Here is a 19,522-nt window from a genome sequence, read left to right on the forward strand (position 1 = left end):
AAACAATTCACCCCAACCCCTGTGAGTGCCCCAGGATCAGGAGCCGGTCCTGCTCCAGGCTAGGGCAGTAGTATCACAACCCAGCATTCTCCAGGGAAAGTCCAAAAACAAGTGCGATTTTATTTTTAGAACAAGAATAACCTATAAATATGGGGGGGGGGGACAATTGTGTTTCAAACATTTGATCCTGACCCATGGCCAGCAGCAGCGCAGCCAGGTCCCAGGAGGGCTGCAAGGCCACCCCGGGTCAGAGTGGGGGCAGCCCCTGCTTCACAGCAATGCCACGCTGTCAGGGAGGGGGTCCCTCAGAGGGGAGCTCATGTACTCCAGGCCCGGGGAGCCTGGGGAGTACAGGGCCTTCTCGGCCAGAAGCAGGTGGAAGGGCTTGGGGGATGAGCGGTCTTCCTCCTCGCTGGAGCAGTCCTGCCTGACGATCCGGTTGTGCTGCCGGCTGAACTTCCGGGCCTTAATGCTAGGCCAGAGGTCACGACCAGTGAGGGCTCTCCCACCTGCTTCTTTCCCCCTCCTCCAAGGCCTGAGCCAGCCCTGCTACTCTCGTGCCTCTCCCCCCCCCCCACTCAGGTGTGCTGAGCAGCAGAAAGCGGGGTTCAGGGCCCCCAAAACTTCCCTGGCCTTCAGCTTTGGCTTCTACCACCCCCCCAGGCCTGACTGATCTCTTAAGGGACTTTCACTCCTCACATCAAGCTGTCACCATGACCTTGTCAGGTCATTCCTTCAGGACTTGGTGGAGAAGAGGGTGTATTAAGACTTGATAGTCCCTAACTGACATCCCCACCTAAGGGACATGCTTCCCAGAAGCCTCTCCTGCCACATCCTCTTCCTGTCTAGGCATCCCTCTTACCAGTACGGTCTCCTCTCCTGCTTGGTCATCACCCGCCACAGGTGTGCCAGCTCTCTGGTGGCTGCGGTGGATGCAGTGCCAGGGCAGGCTCTGCCAAAGGAAGAGGATGGGGTGAGGAAACCTGGGCATCCAGGTGACCAGGTGTCTGGTTCTGCCTTTGTCTAGATCTCCTTGGCAACTTGGATGAGACCCCTTCACCTTTGGGGACCATTTTCATGATTAAGGTTCCCTGTTCTCAGGGCCCTCCCAGCTCTGACATCCCCTGTTCTAAGGCCCTCCCAGCTCTGACCCTCTAGATTTAAAGATTTAAGGGTCTTCCTTGTTCTGTGTCTATAAATGGTCAGGATCTTCTCCAGTATCCCCTCTACCCCCAGAAATCCCGAGAAGGAAGCAAAGAGCTTTGTTGATGAAGGATAGACCCGGTGGAGGCCTTGGGGGGACTCTTACCCTAATCCTCACCTCCAAGAAGCTCTGCTTGCCACCAGGCCTGACCTCTCACCTTTAGTCCTTGCAGAGTTATGGCATTGAAGCCTACTACTAATACACCAATATCCCCTCGCAGGAGGAAGGCTGGGTGCTATCGTCCACCTCTCGTTTGTCTCTTGGCCAGTTTAGTGGAAGAGGTCACTCATCTGGATGGGCAGCATGGCGGGAGGGCAGCCGACTGTGTGGGGCTGAGGGTGGGGCAGGGAGGCCTGGCTCCGGGCTCAGACATGGCAGGAGGGGAAGGGAGAAAAAGGCTCTGGAGCTGCAGGGCTTGGGGAAGGGTCAGAGCAGAAAAGCCACCCATGAGGAGGCCGGGCCACACACACACCGAATGTACTGCTTGCGGTTGAGGCGACAGAACATGATGAAGCCATTGACGCATTTCTTCTTCAGCTGGAAGGGACAGTGCGCCTTCTTGCTCTCCTTGGGTCTCCCCGGGCTGCAGCCAGAGCCACCTGCCCGGCTCCTTCTCCGCTTCTTCCCGGACATGGGCAGAGGAGAGGCACACTTGGTGGGGGTCCAGGCACAGTCCCCATCCTCATCGCTGGAGGACAGGAAGCCATCTGGGGTTCCCTGGGGCAGGGAGGCACGACTTAGTCTTGACCCCCTCCTGCCTGTTTCAGAGCCAGAAGGCGGACGGCTCTGAGGTCATCTCGTCCCACCTCCCAGCCAGTGCAGGAGTCTCTGTTGGACGTAGCCAGGGAGTGGCAAGGCCACTGGGCTGGGTTCAGGCACTTGCTCTGCTGCTTACTAGCTGTGTGGCCCAACGTAGGTCCCGCCCCCTCTCTCAGCCTGTTTCCTCCTCTGAAAGACTAGGGAGCTGCAAGAGATGCTTTCGAGTCCCTTCTAGCAATTCGGGGGCAAAAGGGACCTCTCCTCGCCTTCCCCAAATTTCTGCCCACCTCAGTTTCCTCATCTGTAAAATGGGATCATAACAGCACCCTCACATGAGATGATAACTGTAAAGCACTTAGCCCCATGCCTGGCACAGAGTAGGTGTTAGATAAAGTTTAGGCATGACTGTAATCCCTCTCGTGGCATATATTTTAGGACCAACCCCCCTCCCTGCTAGGTCTTCCCTTTTCCAGGCCCCTTGCCACCCACCTCTGGCCAGCTCCAGGCAGCCAGCCCCCCTCTAACGGGAAGCCCAGCTTTGGGCCAGGGGCCTCTGACCCGATCTCACCTCCCGCCGTCTGTTCCACAGGGACGCCCATTCAGTCACCCCTGAGCTGGGGCTGGAGTCCGTCTTGCTGGTCTCACTCAGGGAGAGGTAGCAGTGGTCTAGGGAGAATGATGACTGGAAGAGGTTGAGGGCATGGAGAGGGTCCCCAGGGGCTGATGGGGCTGAGTCCTGGGAGGGGCAGGAGAGAGGGAGCGGCATGAGAGTGGTGGCTAGGCTTTGAGACAGGCCTGCTTCCAGGGTATGGGGGCTCCTGCTTCTGCAGCAGCCCCTCAAGCCTTCCTAGGCCCCCAGCCCTCCAGGCATCCTCCCCCAACTCAGCTGAGTGCAGGCCGGATTCTTCTGCATCTCTACATGGAGAAGACAGAGGAGCTGCCAGCTCAGCCCAGGGACTCCCCAACAAAGGGAGCTTCCTGAGCTTGGGGCTCCAGCCTCCCCGAGGCTTATCAGGAAGTAAAAGGAAAAGCCACAAAGGAATGGGGATGGAGCATGGAGAGGTTTCAGAGTCTGCTACCTTCTGTGGCACCCCGGACAGAGTGGCAGAGGAAGGAGATGACTGTGGGCTCAGGCAGACGTCTTCAAAGAGGGCTGTGGGTGAAGGAGACAGGTGTCAGGAGGCCCCCTTCTTTTTTTTTTTTTTTTTTAGTGAGGCAATTGGGGTTAAGTGACTTGCCCAGGGTCACACAGCTAGTAAGTGTTAAGTGTCTGAGGTCGGATTTGAACTCAGGTCCTCCTGACTCCAGGGCCAGTGCTCTATCCACTGCGCCACCTAGCTGCCCCAGGAGGCCCCCTTCTTAAGGTCTCTTCGTCCCCAACCCACTGCCCAGGCTGGAAATGCTGTGGCCCCCACCCCGTGGCAAGTCAGCGCTGTGATGTCACCTTGGGTAAGGTTCTCTGTGCCTTCCTGAAGGATCTTCCCAGGCAGCAGTCGTCCCGGAGAGGTAAAGAGGGAGGGGCTCAGGCCAAGCTTCTCCCTAGGCTGGCCAGCTCCAGGCCAGCTCCTGGTCCTGGGAGAATCCACCAAGGGGCTCCCTGGAAACCAGACAAGCAAGCCTGAGCTATGGGAGCTACTTTTCCATCAACAGGTTGTTTAATGAATCCCAAGTTGGACAGAACCCACATAAGGATGACAGGTACCCAGAAAAGATTCCCCCTCTGACCCAGGAGCACTTTGTAGTGAGGACTGTGGGAAGTGGGCGCACACAGCCGTGAACAAGGCTGGAATTCAACAAACACCTGCAGAATGATGAGCCTCAGTTTCCCTCTTTGTACAAGGTTCCACCATCCTGATCTCCTACATAGTCCCTAAGGCCCCTTCCAGCAAGGATGCCCCATCATCTCTTAGGATCTAGGCTGGGTCCAGGCTTGTCTTCTGAAAGGATGCCATCCTGCCCGGGGTCCATCCTCAGCAAAGACCAGAGCTTTGGCATCCTCCTGCTTTGCTTACCATGGGGGCTGCCCTGGGGGGGCCAGGCTGAGAGCCAAGGCCCTGTGTCCATCGCCTCCTCCTCTTCCTCCTCCTCACAGGAGTCATAGAACACCAGCTCCTGCCTTAAAGACGGAGGGATTTGAGAGCAAGAATCAGACTTCAGAGTTAGTACCTTTTAACGCAGCCCTTCATCTCCCGGAGGAGGAGATGAGGGCACAGAAAAAGCGATTCCCCCGAGAACACACAGAACTAGGAAGGAGCCCAAGTAACAGCCCCCAGCCCCAGCCAGTTCTGGCCTTGTAGTCCTAGGCCCATGGCCCCCCCCCTCCTCCAGAATTGGAGGGGAGCGCAGCTGCAGCCTCTCATCACCCCATGGGAAGACAGGCTGTCTCTGCCTCTCATTCAGAGCCCCATCCTGCTGCTTCGGCCTGGTGGCTCACAACCACAGGATCCCAGAGCCAGGTTAACCAAACTAAACCCAGGCCTACTCTGGGCCAGGCCCCATACTAGGGGTAGCCCCTGCTGCTGCTGCTTAAGGAAAGAGCTGATTTCAGGATGCCACAGGGGTCACCTGCTTCAGTCCCTCCCTGAGCAGGGCTCCCCCCTTGGGAGCCATCCCACTCTAGGACAGATCAGACGCCGAGAGTTTCCCCCTTTCATGGAGCCAGAATCTCCCTCCCTGTTCCTGTCCCGCCTCCTGCTGGGTCCAAGTTCTGGCCTCCGAGGCCCAGCAAGACACCTTTCAATCCCACATCCTGCCAAGGTTTCTCAGGAGACCTTGGAAGGACAGAGTGCAGAGCACCCCTGACCATGCTGGCTGACTTCCTTTGAGCTTGTCACTGGCCTTCCTAAAATGACCCCCAGAAGGGACCTGACGGGCAGAGAATGACATGGGGACATCTCGAGGCGAGGTGCCTTGCCCAGGGCCCCGGAGCCAAGGACCATCATTCCCAGAGCTGGAGCTGACCTGCACTGGTTGCCGAAGTTGCTTACTCCACAAAAAAACAACCGCGAGTCCAGTGCTAAATGAAACTACCGATTTCATTGGCACCACAGACACTCCACAAGATGCCCAGTTTTTCTCGTGAGGATATTTGCTTGCCCGGCCCCCCGGTCCCCACAGGCCCATACTTGGAGCCAAAGGTCTCACAAACCTGCACTTCAGCCCCACCCCAAGCGTTGGCTTGGCTTCAGCTATTCAGATCTCAGCAACGTCCCCTCTGGTCCCACCAATCCTACTCCCTGTCCTTCAAGGCTCCTGTCAAACGGGGTCTCTTTCAGAAGTCTTCCCTGACTCCTTCAGACAGAGGATGCCCCTCTGAGCGCATGGCGATGGCTGGCCTCCTGTGCCAATCATGACCTGCTCTTCTGTGTCATCCTGCCTTATTTCCCCAGACAGGTTGTAAGCTCCCTGAGGTCGGGAGTCCCGCATGATTGGGTCATCTCCCTCAAGCAGAGGGCCCTGGAGCCTGGAGTCAGGAAGGCCAGGGTTCATATCTGACTTCTGACCCCTCACAGCCGTGTGGTCCTGGGTAAGTTACTTCACCTCTCTGTCAGCCTCGGTTTCCCCAACCATAAGATGAGGATGTTAATAACTCCTCTCTCCCAGGGTTGCTATGAGGATGAAAGTGCTCAGCATGCGCCTAGCATACAGCAGGTGCTCAATAAGTGCTCTGTCTTCTGTGCCGAGCATTCAGAATTTGTTCTTTAGGTCTGGGAAGGCCCCTCAGGAGCTGGAGCATCCAGACGAGGCTGACTAGGATGCCCACCCTGACATACGAGAAGTGGCACGATGACTCATTCTGTGTGGCCGAGGAGGCAGAGCGGCAGAGATGGGCTGAGGGGGCAGAGAAGGCACCTTAGGGCCGACCCGACGGAGAGGAAAGCTTTCTGCCCCCTGGAGCTACTGGACATGACCAGGAGATTCTCGGTCAGCACGCCCCCTCCTCGGAGGTCACCCTCGGTGCTAGCCTCTCTTGCTGGCTCCCCAGCCCAGAGCAGCCCAGAGCATTAGCACCTGTTCTTCCACTTTCTTCTCTCCAGTGAATGACCGAGGGGTAAAGATTAGCACAGAAACGCAGGAAAAAATCATGTTCCCAAATCTTCGAGGCAGCTCTGGGGCCAGTTTACTTCTCTGTAAAACAAGGGGTGGACGACACGATTCCCAAGGTCGCCGAGGAGGAAGACCTGCTCTCTTTACCATCCTTAGCCTCTGGTACTCCATGAGCCTTTGAGCTGGGAAGCCGCAGCAACACCGACACGGCTATAAAGGTTCCGAGAGACCAATGCTGGCCTCCAGTGGGGGGCCTTCTCCAACGGCCCAGGGCCTTCCAGGCCAGGGCTCAGCGGAGGTGAGAGTAGGGGGGGTCTTACCTGGGAAGAGGCTCACTCCAGGGGGGAGGTGGCAGCCGTGTGTCACCTGCTGTTGTCTGGGCCTCACAGGGGGGGCAGGGACACTCTTCTTGGGCACCGGATCCTCCACAACAGGCTGAGGCAAGGGGAGAGAGAGAGACAGGGACAGCTCTGCCTGCCTCCCTTTGCAGATAGGACCAAGAAGGGAAAGAAGAACCCACTCCCCTTATGGTGTCAGCTCTGAGGAGAGACCCCTGCCCGCCCTCCCTCCAGATCCTTAGCACCCGGGCCTGAAGCACTCCCAGAGTGGAGGGTGGGGGTGAGGAACCAACCTGCTAAGCAGAGGTGAACCCCGCCTTCGGCCATCTCCAGAAGTGTGAGCTCAGCTCCTCCGTGGGATGGGGGCAGCCAAGACTCCAGGTGTCGGCATGGGAGGGGGTGTCTCCTGGGGAGAGCGGCTCCCCCCATAGCTCCTCCTCTGCTTCTGTTTGCTGTCAACTCCTCCGCAGGCTGCTTCCCTGGCTGGGAGGGACCTCTGCCTAGGGCCAGGCACGGATGAGGGTCTTTGGCTCCTGCCCTTCGTTCTGAGAAACCAAAGTGACTAGAGCTGAAGAGGCATTGGAGACTCCTTAGAGGGCAAACCAAAAACACTCCCTCCAGGGTCTGGGTCAATAAGTACCCTTTGAGAACATGACTAAGGGATGATGTAGAAGATAGAGCGCTGCATGAGGAGTCCAGAAGACCTGAGTCTTCTTGACGCTCACTAGCTGCCTGACCCCAGGCATTGCCAGAGGTGCCTTAGTTTTCTCATCTGTAAGATGGGTATAACTGTCAACAGCACCCGACTCCCAGGACTGTTGTGAGGATCAAATGAGACACCCTGCAAGCACCCTGTGAATGTTGTTGTTCCAAAGGGCCCTGGGCCCTCCCACCACTTACTTACAGGAAGTAGGGACAGGAAGAAGGTGACAAGGACAAGGGAACATGAGGGAAAGTACCACAAGAAGGGGTGCAGGGCTGGGGGTCAGGGAAGGCTCAAAGGGCTTTGAAGAGAAGGACTCAGGTAAAGGTAGGAAGGGGGGAGTCTACTCTAAGTGGGGAACAGCAGGAGACCGGACAAGGAAAGGGGAAGAAAAATAGGCCGGTCTGGCCAGAACCTAGAACCTAGAACGGTAGGAGCCAAGAACAGTGGGCCTTGAATGGCAGGGTCAGTTCAGACTTCATCTGCTAGGCAGGGGCTTCTGAAGATTTTGGAACAAAGAAGCAGTGGAATGAGAACAAGTGCACTAGGAAAACAGTTTGGGCATGGGGTGGAAAATGAAGCGGAAGTGGGACAGAGCAGATCGGAAGTGCCTCTATTCTAAATAAAGCAGCAGCAAAGTCATCAAAACCACCTGATATTGGTCAAAGGATGGATCGATGGAAAGGACGGGACAAGGGGGATTCAGAAACAATAGAACTCAATAACCCAGTTTGATCCCAAGGAGAACATGAGTTACCAAGGAGAAAACTCCCTACGTGATCAAAACCGCAAGGAAAGCGGCCTGGCAGAAATTAGCTTTAGACCAACTCCTGACGCCCCACCCCACAATGCATTCTGAGTGAACACATGACCTTAATATTAAAGATTGTCCTATAAAAGAATCACAAGAGAGACGGATTGCCTGGCCCTCACAGATAGGGGTAGGAGATATGTTCTTATGAGCCAAGCAGAAGACAGAGGCAATTAACAAAGGATAGAATAGACAACTTTGATTACTTGAAATTCAAGAGCTTCCACAGAGACAACATTAATGCCTCTAACATAAGGGAGGTGGTCAAATGGGGGAAAAAAATCTTTAAATTAAATTTCTCTGATAAGGATTTGATGCACAAAATATATAAACAATTACGTACATACATATACACATATACATATATACGATGTATAAATGACTAATAGCCATTCTCTAATAGAAAAATGGTCCAAGTATGTAAATAAACAGTTCTCAAAAGAAAAAATGCAAAGTATTCCTAACCACATGAAAAAACCATGAATAATGAAAGAAATGCAAATCAAAACAATTCTGAGCACCCTACAAATTGGCAAAAATGACCCAAAATGGCAACAGTCAATGTTGGCGGGGGTGTGAAAAGGAAGACACACTAATAATTCATTGTTGATAGATCTATGAAATGGCACAATTATTTTGGAAGGTAATTTGGAATTATGCAAGAAAGTAACTAAAATACTTGTATTCTTTGAACCAAAAACTCCATTACTGGGCTTATACCCCAAGGAAGCTATTGAGAAGAAGAAAATCCCCATATAGGTATTCCAAAATATCTGTAGCAATGCTTTCTGGGATAGCTAAGAACTGGAAACCAAATTGATGCCCAGGTTTAGCCATAGAGTAATGGCTAAACACATTGGGGTCCATGAATGCAATGGAATATGACTGCATTCAATGAGTACAGAAAAGCATGGAAAGATCTACATAAACTGATGCAGAAGGAAGTACTCAGAGCCAAGACAACAATGCATGCAGCGATCATGAGTGTCACAAAGTAAAAAATCAAAAACAAATGTAACAAAATTATAAAGATCAAGTGGGACTAGCATGAGAAGAGATAAGAGGATACTCCCGATCTTTATGGAAGTGGGAGGGCTACAGATGTGACAGATTTGAAAATGTTTTCAGACTTTTTCAATGTATCCAGTTGTGTTGACTTTTTTTTTCTCTCCACAAAAATACTATTTGTCATTTGGGCTGGCTCTCAGGGAGGGTAAGGGGGACAAACACACGGGATACTCTGATGTTGTAAGAAACAAGAAATATCAATAAAAACTTGTTTTTAAAAAAAATAGCAAGATTAAGCACTTTGGGGGAAGAGCCCTGGGCCAGATACAAAGAGAGGCTTCTGATAAGAATGGTTATTTGGTTTACAGCAGGTCACACTCCTCTCAAGGCCTCAGATTCTGTTGCTGTCTCCCCACCCCAGCCCCTATAAAATGGCTTGAACCAAATCAGCACTATCTATTGGTCCACAGCTAATATTTACCAGTCTATAAAACAAAGGGTCTTATCTTAAAGCCTACAAATGTAGAAAAGGAAACAAAACAAAAAGGAAAGGAACTGACTCCTCCCATAGCCTCCCTTTCCTTCCCCAGGGCCAGGCTGGGAGCTTAGAGATAATCTAGAACTCATTTAGTAGATGGAGAAACCGAGGCCACAGAGGTAGACAGTAAAGAGCTGAGATGGACTAGAAGCTCCTTGCTGGCAAGCCCTGGTCCATTTTTGTTTTATCTCGGTGCCTTGCACAGAGAATGGCCACAGGAGGCACTGACCAAACCCCAGTTCTGCACCCTGTCCTCTCCATTCCTGGGGTGATGCTTCCAGGCTTCACTGGAAGCCTGAAGACTTTACTGAAGGGGACATGCTCTCCGGGGTACAGATCCCAGGCCCATCCTGTGCAATTTCTGTCCATGTCTCCCAAACAGCCCCCATGGTCCACAAGGTCCCACTGATGCACTAGGGCTCCCCTGTTTGTCCTGATGTGCTCCCCTGCTGTGACCAGACCACCTCAGTTACAAGCAGGTCCTGAATCAAATGAGGCCCAGGGACTGAGTGGTCTCTCCCAGGTCTCTGCTTCTCCTCTCAAGTCACAGACTCTGGGTGGTCTGGGGGGTGGGTTTCCTCATAACACCAGTTCACTGGTCCACAGCCATTCTTGAAGACACTTCAGGAGCATCATCCCACCCATTGTTTAGATCAACAAACAACGCTGCTCAGCTCCTCAATGTTTTGAGGGGAGAGGTAGAGCCAGGCCTGAGACAATGTTCTTTCCAATATAGCCTAACTTCTAACTTGAGAGAGGATCATAAGACATGCCCCCAGAGATCATCTGGCCCAACCCAGATTTTACTGGCCAAAGGGGAGAAAAGACTTGCCCAGGGTCAGGCAGGGTGTGAGCAGCAGAGGCAGGACGCATGCTCTCCTTGCAACCCCCCCACTTTGGGCTCTGTACAATAGAAAGGTGCCACCGTTGGAGCTGGGCCTTGGAAGGTGCAGTGTCAGGAGTACTGAGCAGCCCAGTCTGGCCAGAGGGCAGGGTGCCAGGGAATCTGGAGTCAAAGTGGGATCACTACAGATATTTGTTCCTGGAGCAAGAAGGGCAAGTGGCTTAGGGACGGCGGGTGGGACCCTGCCCCCCAAGCAGGGCTGGCTCCAGGCCTAGAGGAGGTTTGTCCTTGCTTCTCCATGCACCAGAACTCCAGAGCCAGTCAGTATCGAGCTGAGACTAGAGCTGGAAGGAACCCGAGATCATGTGGTCCAACCTGAACAAGAATCCTCTCTGAGCTTCCCCAGCCTCCATCTGAAGAGGAGCCGCCCCCCCCCCCCTCCCCGCCCTGTCCCAACTCTGGAGACCTCTACTTCGTTGTTTCTAAAGTTTTTGCTCAAACGAAGCCCAAATTTTCCTCTCTGCAACATGCTAGCTGTGCCAAACATGAGAACGGGCCTAACCCTCCCAAACGCCAGCCCTTCCCGGTCTCTCCTGCAGCTAGCTCATACCATTTCCTGGGCTGATTTTCATAAGGCACGATCTCTGCTCATTTGGAAGAAGCAGAGCCCAGAGAGAATGAAGACACTCAGTTACACAAACAGAAGGCAAGGGCAAAGGAGAGCTCCCATCTCCTAGCTCAGCCTGGGTTCCACTGTGCCACTCGACGTCCAGGTCTCTCCAAGGCCGGCCTCCTGGCAGTCTGGTTGTGCAACGTCTGCTCCTGCCCTCCAAATTCCCTCCCCAGGCCCCAGTGATGAGGGGTTACCTTCTTTGTCTGTGGGCTGGAATAGGAGAAGAGACTTGGCCACATCAATGCTTCGCTGGAGGTGTTCAATATAGTGTAGAACGTGGAGGAGAATCTCCTTCTGTGCCAAAAAGAAACAAAGGGTCTGGGTGGGCTTGGCTCAAAGAGCGCTTCCCCATGAAAGGCCTCATTTAGGTCATTCATCCAATGGCTGCCCAGACTAGCCAGCTCTGAGGGACCCTCCCATGGCAACAGCCAGGAAGGGCTGCCTCAAGGGAAAGTCACTCTGGAGGGTGCCAAGGGCATCCCCCAGTAATTTCTAAACTATGGGGCACAGGATGGAGGAAGCATCACTGGACAGCAGCCCAAATGAAAGAGACCTGAGGCAGTGAGGTGGAACAATGGGCAGAGCCCCAGGCCTGGAGGCAGGAAGACAGGAGCTCAAATCTAGCCTTGGACACTTGTTAGCAGCTGTGTGACCCTGGGCAAGTCACTTCACCTGTTTGCCTCAGTTTCCTCAAATGAAAAATAAGGATCATAATACTTCCTAGAAATGGAATATTACTGTGCTGTAAGAAATGACAAGAAAAAGCTGGGAAGATTTATACAAACTGATGCAAAGAGAAGTGAGCAAAAATAGGAGATGTTGTCCACAGTCATGGCAACATTGCACAATGATTCATTGTGAACAATTTAGCTATTCTCAGCCATGTAATAATCCAAGACAATTCTGAAGAACTCATAAAGAAAAATGCGATCTACCTGCAGAGGAAGAACTATGGAGTCTGAGTACAGACTGCAGCATACTTTTAAAAACTTTTTCTTTTTTTTTTGGTATGTTTTCTTTTACAACATGGCTAATATGGAAATGTTTTGCATGACTGCACATGTATAATCTATATCAAACTGCTTGCCTTCTAAAGGACAGGGAAGAGGAGGGAAGAAGGGAGAGAGTTTAGAATTCAAAATTTTTTAAAAAGTTAAAAATATTTTTACGTGTAATTGGAAAAATGCAAAAAATAAAATAGTGGCACCTGCCTTAAGGGTTGTCTGAGGATTAAATGAGAATATTTGTAAAGCACTTAGTCTAGTGCCTGGCATGGGGAAGGTGCTGTGTAAATCTTAGTTATTAATGTTATCATCAAGAGGTTGAATGGCTTGAAGGCTTCATTCATTCTGAGTGACCTCAGAGCCCACAGCAACGTCCAAAGAGGCCCAAGGAGGTGAGGGCCATCCAGAATAATGTGTGTGATTTGGGGGGCCACATTTTGGAAGGGAAATTAACAAGGTGGCAGCAGCAATAAGGCCAGCCTCAGAGTTGGGAATACCCGATGGCTCTAGGACCAAGGGCCTAGAAGTCACTCTAGCTTTCAGTCCCAGGCTCTCAGGCTAAGTTACTAAGAAGTGGTCCATCTGCATCAGTGGAAGAGCCTTCCACACTGGAAGATCCCACACTCATGAAATGATAGGTTTGAACAAAAAAGACAACAAATAAAAACCACCTGATAAAAGGCCGGACAAGACTCTCTTAAAGGAATGGGGGACACTTACCCCAGAGAAGAAAAGAAAAACTGTATTTGCAGTCGGAAACCTTGCAGCTGAATCCTAGCTGTGCTAGCTACTACCTGGGTGACCTTGGGCAGTAAGTCTTGTCCTCAGTTTCCTCACCTGTCAAAGGCTTAAGCTCTAAGGTCCCTTTTGGCTCTACTATGACCTGATGGTTGGTCTTTAGATATCTGCACATTGTTCATGTGGACGAAGAATGTTTCTTCTGCTTGGCCCGAGAGGGTGAAACAGAGGCCAATGAGGGCATATTTCTGGGTGACCTAGAGAAGAAGGATCCAGAAAATGGAAGACCTTGCACACTCCGCTTAAGACACATCTGCTGAACTGAATCAGATGCACTGGCTCCAAGGGGCAGCGAGGTCTCCGTCACTGAAGGTCACCTACAGAGCAGGGGATTCCTTCTCTAGGCAAAGGCTGTACAAGATGACCTCTACAGGTCCTTCCTGCCTCTAAAATGTCATCAGCAGAAATACTGTAGGGATTCAGAAAAGGAAAAGATGACCTCAGGGAGTTTTCACAGGAGTGGCAGGTAGCTGAGTTGGGCCTTGGAAAGATTTGCATCAGAGACTCTTCTAGCTAGAGGAAAAAAAAAAAAACTAAGAAAGGGAGAGCATGGGAAGAGGCCGGTATGTGAGAGGGTGGAGAGGAGGCAGGCCCGGCCTCTCTGGCCTCAACATCTTGGACAGGGTGAAGTCAGAGGCCCCTTGCAGATACGATAGGTGAGGTCAGATGAGCTGGAGGAGTCTCTGGTCCAGAGCTGTCTGCTGGGCTTCCCAGGAGAGTTTGGAAAGGAAAAACCAAGAGCAACCACAAAATCATTGTCTGCAGGAGCTGGAAGGCCCCAGAAGCCATCTTGCCTAATCCCCTCATTCTCTAGGCAGGAAATGAAGGTTTGGCCTGAAGAGGAAAGGGATTCTCCATGATCACAGACAGGGGGAGGGAGGGGGACAGGTCCAGGTTTAGACCCAAGGTTTTCTGACCTCTAGATCATAGGTCCCCTGCTCAACCATGTGACGGCCAGGCCGAGGATGGTATCACAGTTCACGTGGGAGGTGCCGAGGCCTTGCGTGGTGGTAGCAAAGGGGAGGAAGAGGCAGATCTGAGAGGGGCCCTTTGAAAAAACCACAATACTATGACTCACGATGAAGGAGGCAAAGGAAAGGAGTGATGTTTAGGAGAAGAGGTCCCTCCACAGGGACAGGGAATGTGGGGAGAGGACGGGTCCTGTTTTGGAAGTCCTGAGTTTGTGGAGGCAGCCAAACACCCATGGGTTAAAGAGGGACTCCTAGCAGCAGGACTGGGTGAGAGAACGGGATTGGAGACAAGAACGCAGAGAGTCCTAGAATGTCAGCTGTGAAAGGAACTCTAGGAAAGCTGATTAACAAGTACTTATAAAGCACCTACTATGTGCTAGAAACTGGGAAAAGAGTAAGATGGCACAGTGCCTGCCTTTAAGGGAGCCTCTATTCTGTCAGACAAAGAGATGTACAGACATAGTTAATATGAAGTCATTTCAGGGAGAGGCCTCGTGGAGGAAATGCTTGGGTTCAAAGAAGCCCATATAAAGAGGGTGAGTCTCCCTGGCCAGGCAGACAGCCTGGAAGGCACCTGTATGGGAAGAGCAGCAAGGAAGTCAATTTGGCTGAGGTAGAGGGTGCCGGGGGGTGACGGCATCATCCAATGACGGAATCTCCGCGCTGGAAGGGACCTTCAGAAATCTGCCTCCAGGCCCAGGCAGGAGCCCCTTTCAGAGCTGCACTAAAGAGTGCTCCCTCGGTCTCAGGCTGAGATCACCAGCCCTTGAGGCCACCTGTCCGGCCCGGATGCCTCCAGTGGCCTGTGCCTCTTGGCAGCCACCCTCCATTGCGCAAGGCCAAGGCCAGGCTGGAGGAGGGTGCTTGCTCACCCAATATGCCAGTACTGGAACACTGCTACCAGTCAGGCCATGTTCTCTTTTTTGGGCTCTTCAACCCTGTCATGGCACAATTAGTGCCAGAAAGGACCACAGAGATCATTTGGTGCAAATCACCCATGTCTAAGGGGTCCCCCAGGCTGAGCCAGATCCCCAGCCTCAGGCTTCTGACCACCAGCTCTTTCAATTACATTACCCTCCAGAAAATGTGCTGAATGAACAGCATCACAGTCGGGGTGTGGGGTGTGGGCTCATTTCTAGCTGACTTGGCCTCAGGCTCTGGCAATGACCACTCAGCTACCCCTGCTGAGAGGGGGGAAAGCCAGTGAGCCAAGCAGCAAACTGGGCTCCCACATGAGCAGAGTCAGTGGGAGCTCCTGCTTCTCTCCCAGCAGTTCTGTCGTTCACCCTCAGGGGCTGGCAGATGGTCACCAGGACAGTGGTGAAATGCAAGGAATACCAGATTTAGAGTCAAAGGGTCTGGGTTCAAATCACAACCCCTGTGGGAGCTTGGGCAGGTCCCTTGCCTTCCAGTGATCTCTAAGGCCCCTTCGATCATTCATCAGCCTCCCTGTTTCCTGTTGCTGTCTCACCTGTGTTTCCATAGCTCCTGGCCCACCCTTCCCTGTACCTTGGTGAGTTTTTTGCTGCTGGCCTGCAGGGGGATAGGCAGTAGCATGGCTAACTCCTGAAGCGTATTGGTGTAATTTCGCCTCCGTTTTCTGTTCAGGGAGAGAATTCAGAAGAGGTCAGTGAGCACCCCAAATCTAGGTCTGGATTCTGATCCTGCCTATAGGCCCCTAGGAGAGAGATCTCAACTACTCCTGGTAGAAGAATGCCAAAGGACTAAGTTCTCCCCACTGCCCACCCAAATGGGTGACTCATGGGTTATGCTATCTGCTCAGATTTACATAGCAGGGTGGGGTCTGCCAAGTGCTTCCTTTGGTTACTGCACTCCGGTAAGGGACGTAGCACAGGCAGTACTATTATTAGGCCTCTAGGTGGCTAGGAGGGCTGGCCCTATATACCAGAAGCCCTGAGTTCAAATCCTGTCTCAGACCCTAGCTGTCCGAACTTGAACAAAGTCACTTCCCCTCTCTCAGCCTCAGTTTCCCCATCTATAAAATGGGGCTATGAACAGCACCGAAGTAGTTGTGAGGATCAAAGGAGCTATTGTGTGTAGCACTAAATGCTAGCTATTATGACAGCACCTGTTTTACAGATACAAAAAGGAAGGTTCTGGGGCCCACTTGGGGCCCTGGAATCAGCAACTCCACCTGCCCCAGAACCAGCTGTTTCTCCTCACTGGGCCTCAGGGTCCTCGTCTGCAAAGTGAGAGTTAGATCGGTTTGGAGCTCCCTTGTTGCTTCAAGTCCTGGGCTCACCTGCAGGCTTGTGCACTGCAAGCAGCCCCATGCTGGTATGCTCCCAATTTTTACACTGTTTACCCCAACACCAAATGTTAATAACAGCAGGAAGCCTTTGTGTTTGTGTGGGGCCAAACCAGGGTGAGGCGGTCTGGGAAGACACAGACAGGCCTCAGAAGCTGGCCCTAAGGGGCTCTGTGAGCCCCAGGGAAGGGCCCAGTCCAGCAGAGACAGTTTGCTGATTGGCTTTAGCTCAAGCTGCGTTGACTTAGAGCTGTTTGGGGAAGGACAGCTTGGGCCCAGAGGGAATGGGAGCTGCAGACACTAGGATAAAGGATTGGCAGAACAGGGCCCTGCTTGCAGACAGACTGTCTGTCCCCTAAGCCCCCATCAAACAGGGCAGGAGGGTTCCCTGGGGGCCCTGTCTGGAACTGGACCAGGAGCTCAAAGATCCCTCACAGGACACCTTGTCCAAGCTAGCACCAAGCACGATTGCCCACAGCATCAGAATGCCAGAGTTTATATAAGATTATTTAAGCCTGGCCAAATCGTTTACATACATTAACTCAAATGACCCTCACAACTTGGCCAAGTCAGCACCCCTTTGACATTTAGATAAAGCTGTGATCTCATGAATGTGGGTGCTCCATATAAAATTACAGACGGGAAGGCCCACATCTTCTCATTCTGTGCAACCTTTATCCATGATCGACTGTAACTCCTCCAAAGGGGGTCCACCCAATTCGCTAGAGGGCTTCTTCTAAAGTGAAAGCTGCCAACTTGGGGCTCCTAACACAGGGGAGAGAATGGTCAAGTCTAGAATTCATTTCTTTTCGTGGTGAATGAGGGTCAAATACCACTTATCCAAGGAGAACTTCCCTGGTCTCCTCCCAGTTGCTATTCATTGTTTTCCCCTCCTACCAAATTGGCTTCAATCTACTCTGTGTGTGTGTGTGTCTTTCTATATATATGTTTATATATCTATATCTATCTATCGAGAGAGAGAGGCAGATATGTATATCTCTTTATCTATCTAGTGTGCACCAAGTTATTTGCTGTTTCACCCATTAAAATGTAAGCTTCTTGAGGGCAGGAACTTTTTACCTTCTTTGTACCCCCAGCTCAGCAGGTATCTGGCATGAAGTTGGTGCTTAATAAATGCTAGCTAGGGGCAGCTAGGTGGCGCAGTGGATAAAGCACTGGCCCTGGATTCAGGAGTACCTGAGTTCAAATCAGGCCTCAGACACTTGACACTTACCAGCTGTGTGACCCTGGGCAAGTCACTTAACCCCCATTGCCCCGAAAAAAAAAATCCCCCCAAAACAAAACAACAATCAATAAATGCTAGCTGATAAAACAATTTGCCCACAGTCACACGGCTGGCATCACAAGGGTGATTCCAGCTCAGTCAGAACTTCATGAGTTTTGTGCAGCTTTCTTCGATGCCAAACTGCCTGATTTCCCACAAGGCTCTTCCAGGCTAAGCTGAAGCTTTCCAATGATGAGGAATCCCCTACCTTCAACAGGCAACCCTTTCTGTTTTTAGGTCCCTCTCCCTCTTCTCAAGCTCCAATCAGGCAATTTCTCTGCAATATCCCCTGCCAAGCCTGCCCTCTAGGCCAAGTTTAACAACTAAGTTGTCTTATACAGGACAAGTATTTGAAGAACCACATTATCAGAAAGTCCAGGAATAGAAAAAGCCTCAAAGGTCATCTAACCCACCCCCTTTATTTTATTACATATACATATATACATATATATATATGTGTGTGTGTGTATGTATATATATATCTCCCCCCCCCGTGGGCAATGAGGGTTAAGTGACTTGCCCAGGGTCACACAGCTAGTAAGTGTTAAGTGTCTGAGGCCAGATTTGAACTCAGGTCCTCCTGACTCCAGGGCCGGTGCTCTATCCACTGTGCCACCCTGCTGCACCCCCACCTTTATCTGTAAGATGAGGAAGCTAAGACCCAAAGAAAAAGTGAGCTGCCCAGGTCACAGGTGGCATATGTGCACTTGGAACTCAGACCTTCTGACTCGAATTCAATGTTCTCTCCAACACCTCTTCCCTATGCTAAGTGTCTCTACTCCTGCCATTTGTTCTGATACACAGAGGAGACCCTGTTACCTTTCACTGGGGCAGAGGGGGCCTATTCTGCAACCAGGGCCTCCTTGGGGCCTTTCAGGGGGACGAGGATGTCCACTAGGGCCCCACATCTGGAAAAAGACAAAAAAGAAGGTGAGGTAACAAGTGGGGCATTGACCTCTGACACCCATGGGACTGGGACCCAAAGTAGATGCCAGAGAAAGGAGGCAGAATCCATGGGGAGAAGAGGGACATCTCTTCCCCTCTGGGGCCCTGGAAGGAGGAAAGAAGGGAGTGAAGGGGACATAAGGGAAGGGCTGGAGTGGGAATGAAGAACTTCTAAGAAAAGCGGGGATTTCAGGAGAGGCTTTGCCCCATGGGAAGGAAGATAAGGGTCTGGGGAAAAGGGAAATCTGGGGAAAGCTCCCTAAGATAGGCAGGGGAGTGCTGGGTCATTATCCTTAGATATCCAGGCCAGCTGGGGAGTGAGGGAAGAGTCTGGGGAAGGAGAGGAAGGAGGGATGGCCCAGGAAGAACTAGCTGGAAGGGCCTTTGGATTGTGTTGAAGGGAAGGAACGGACGGGGAGAGGAAGGCATGGAGGGAGGGGCCTGAACATCTTCAGGAGGAAGAATGCAGGAAGGCAGGGGGAAAGTATAGGGGAGAAGCCTTTGAGAAGTGGGGGGAAGGATCTAGGGGAAGGGGACTCTGGGAGGTAGAAGGACAAGGTATGAGAAGGTAGAATTTGGGAGTGGGGCATAGGGAGAAGGGTGCAGGCTTTTTTGGGGGGAGGAGACCCCTTGGAGGTGGAGAAAGGAGATCAAGAAGAGAGAGAGGCAGGGCATGAGAGAAGGGTCTGGGCATCTCCAGTTAGGGAGAGACCAGAGTAAGGGAGCCTGGGAATTGGGAAGCTGGTGAAGGGCCATTGGGAAGTTGAGAAAGGAGTGGGATGGGAGAGGGTGAGGAGAGGGGGTGGAGAGCTGGGGGAGGAGCATGGGGAAGGGGCCAAGGGAGCCAGGGTGGGGACCCTGGGGTGGGGAGCAGGCAAAGGGAAGGGGAAAAGGGAGGGGGAAGCCGGGGGTAAGGAAGAAGGGAGGGGACCCGAGGGTGGGGAGAAGGCAAAGAGGAGGGGCAAAGGGAGCTGGGGGTGGGGAGGGGGGTGCTGGGGGCCGAGAACAGGGGAGGGGACCCTGGGGTGGGGGAGCAGGCAAGGGGGAAAGGCCAAGGGAAGGAGGAGCTGGGGGCTGGGAACAGGGGAGGGGATCCTGGGGTGGGGGGCAGGCAAGGAGGAGGGGCCAAGGGAACGGGGGTGGGGAGGTGGGGGGTGGAGGTGGGGAGCTGGGTCGGGGATCTGGCAGAGGCCGCTGGTGGGGAGCCGGCAGGGGGAGGGGACAGAAGATCTCGGGGCGGGGCATGGAGAGGGACTTCGGCCGCACCCATAGAAGAGAGGACAGGGGTGTGCCCAGTCGGTACCCCCCCATTCCCAGTACCCTCT

The 19,522-nt window shown here is 52.5% G+C and overlaps 1 protein-coding gene across 1 annotated transcript; it reads right to left on the reverse strand.

Moving 5' to 3' along the window:
* Positions 1 to 270: 270 nt before the first annotated feature.
* MEIOSIN (meiosis initiator) lies at positions 271 to 18,160 on the reverse strand. The gene is given in 13 exon segments (XM_043993904.1): positions 271 to 472; positions 863 to 952; positions 1,677 to 1,925; positions 2,527 to 2,699; positions 2,930 to 2,941; positions 3,055 to 3,116; positions 3,408 to 3,560; positions 3,976 to 4,079; positions 6,331 to 6,473; positions 6,475 to 6,893; positions 11,120 to 11,219; positions 15,208 to 15,298; positions 18,072 to 18,160. Coding segments are annotated over 13 exon segments (1,887 nt in total).
* Between the last annotated feature and the right edge of the window lie 1,362 nt (positions 18,161 to 19,522).

Source organism: Dromiciops gliroides, chromosome 3 (assembly GCF_019393635.1).
Source record: "Dromiciops gliroides isolate mDroGli1 chromosome 3, mDroGli1.pri, whole genome shotgun sequence".
Lineage (NCBI taxonomy): Eukaryota > Metazoa > Chordata > Mammalia > Microbiotheria > Microbiotheriidae > Dromiciops > Dromiciops gliroides.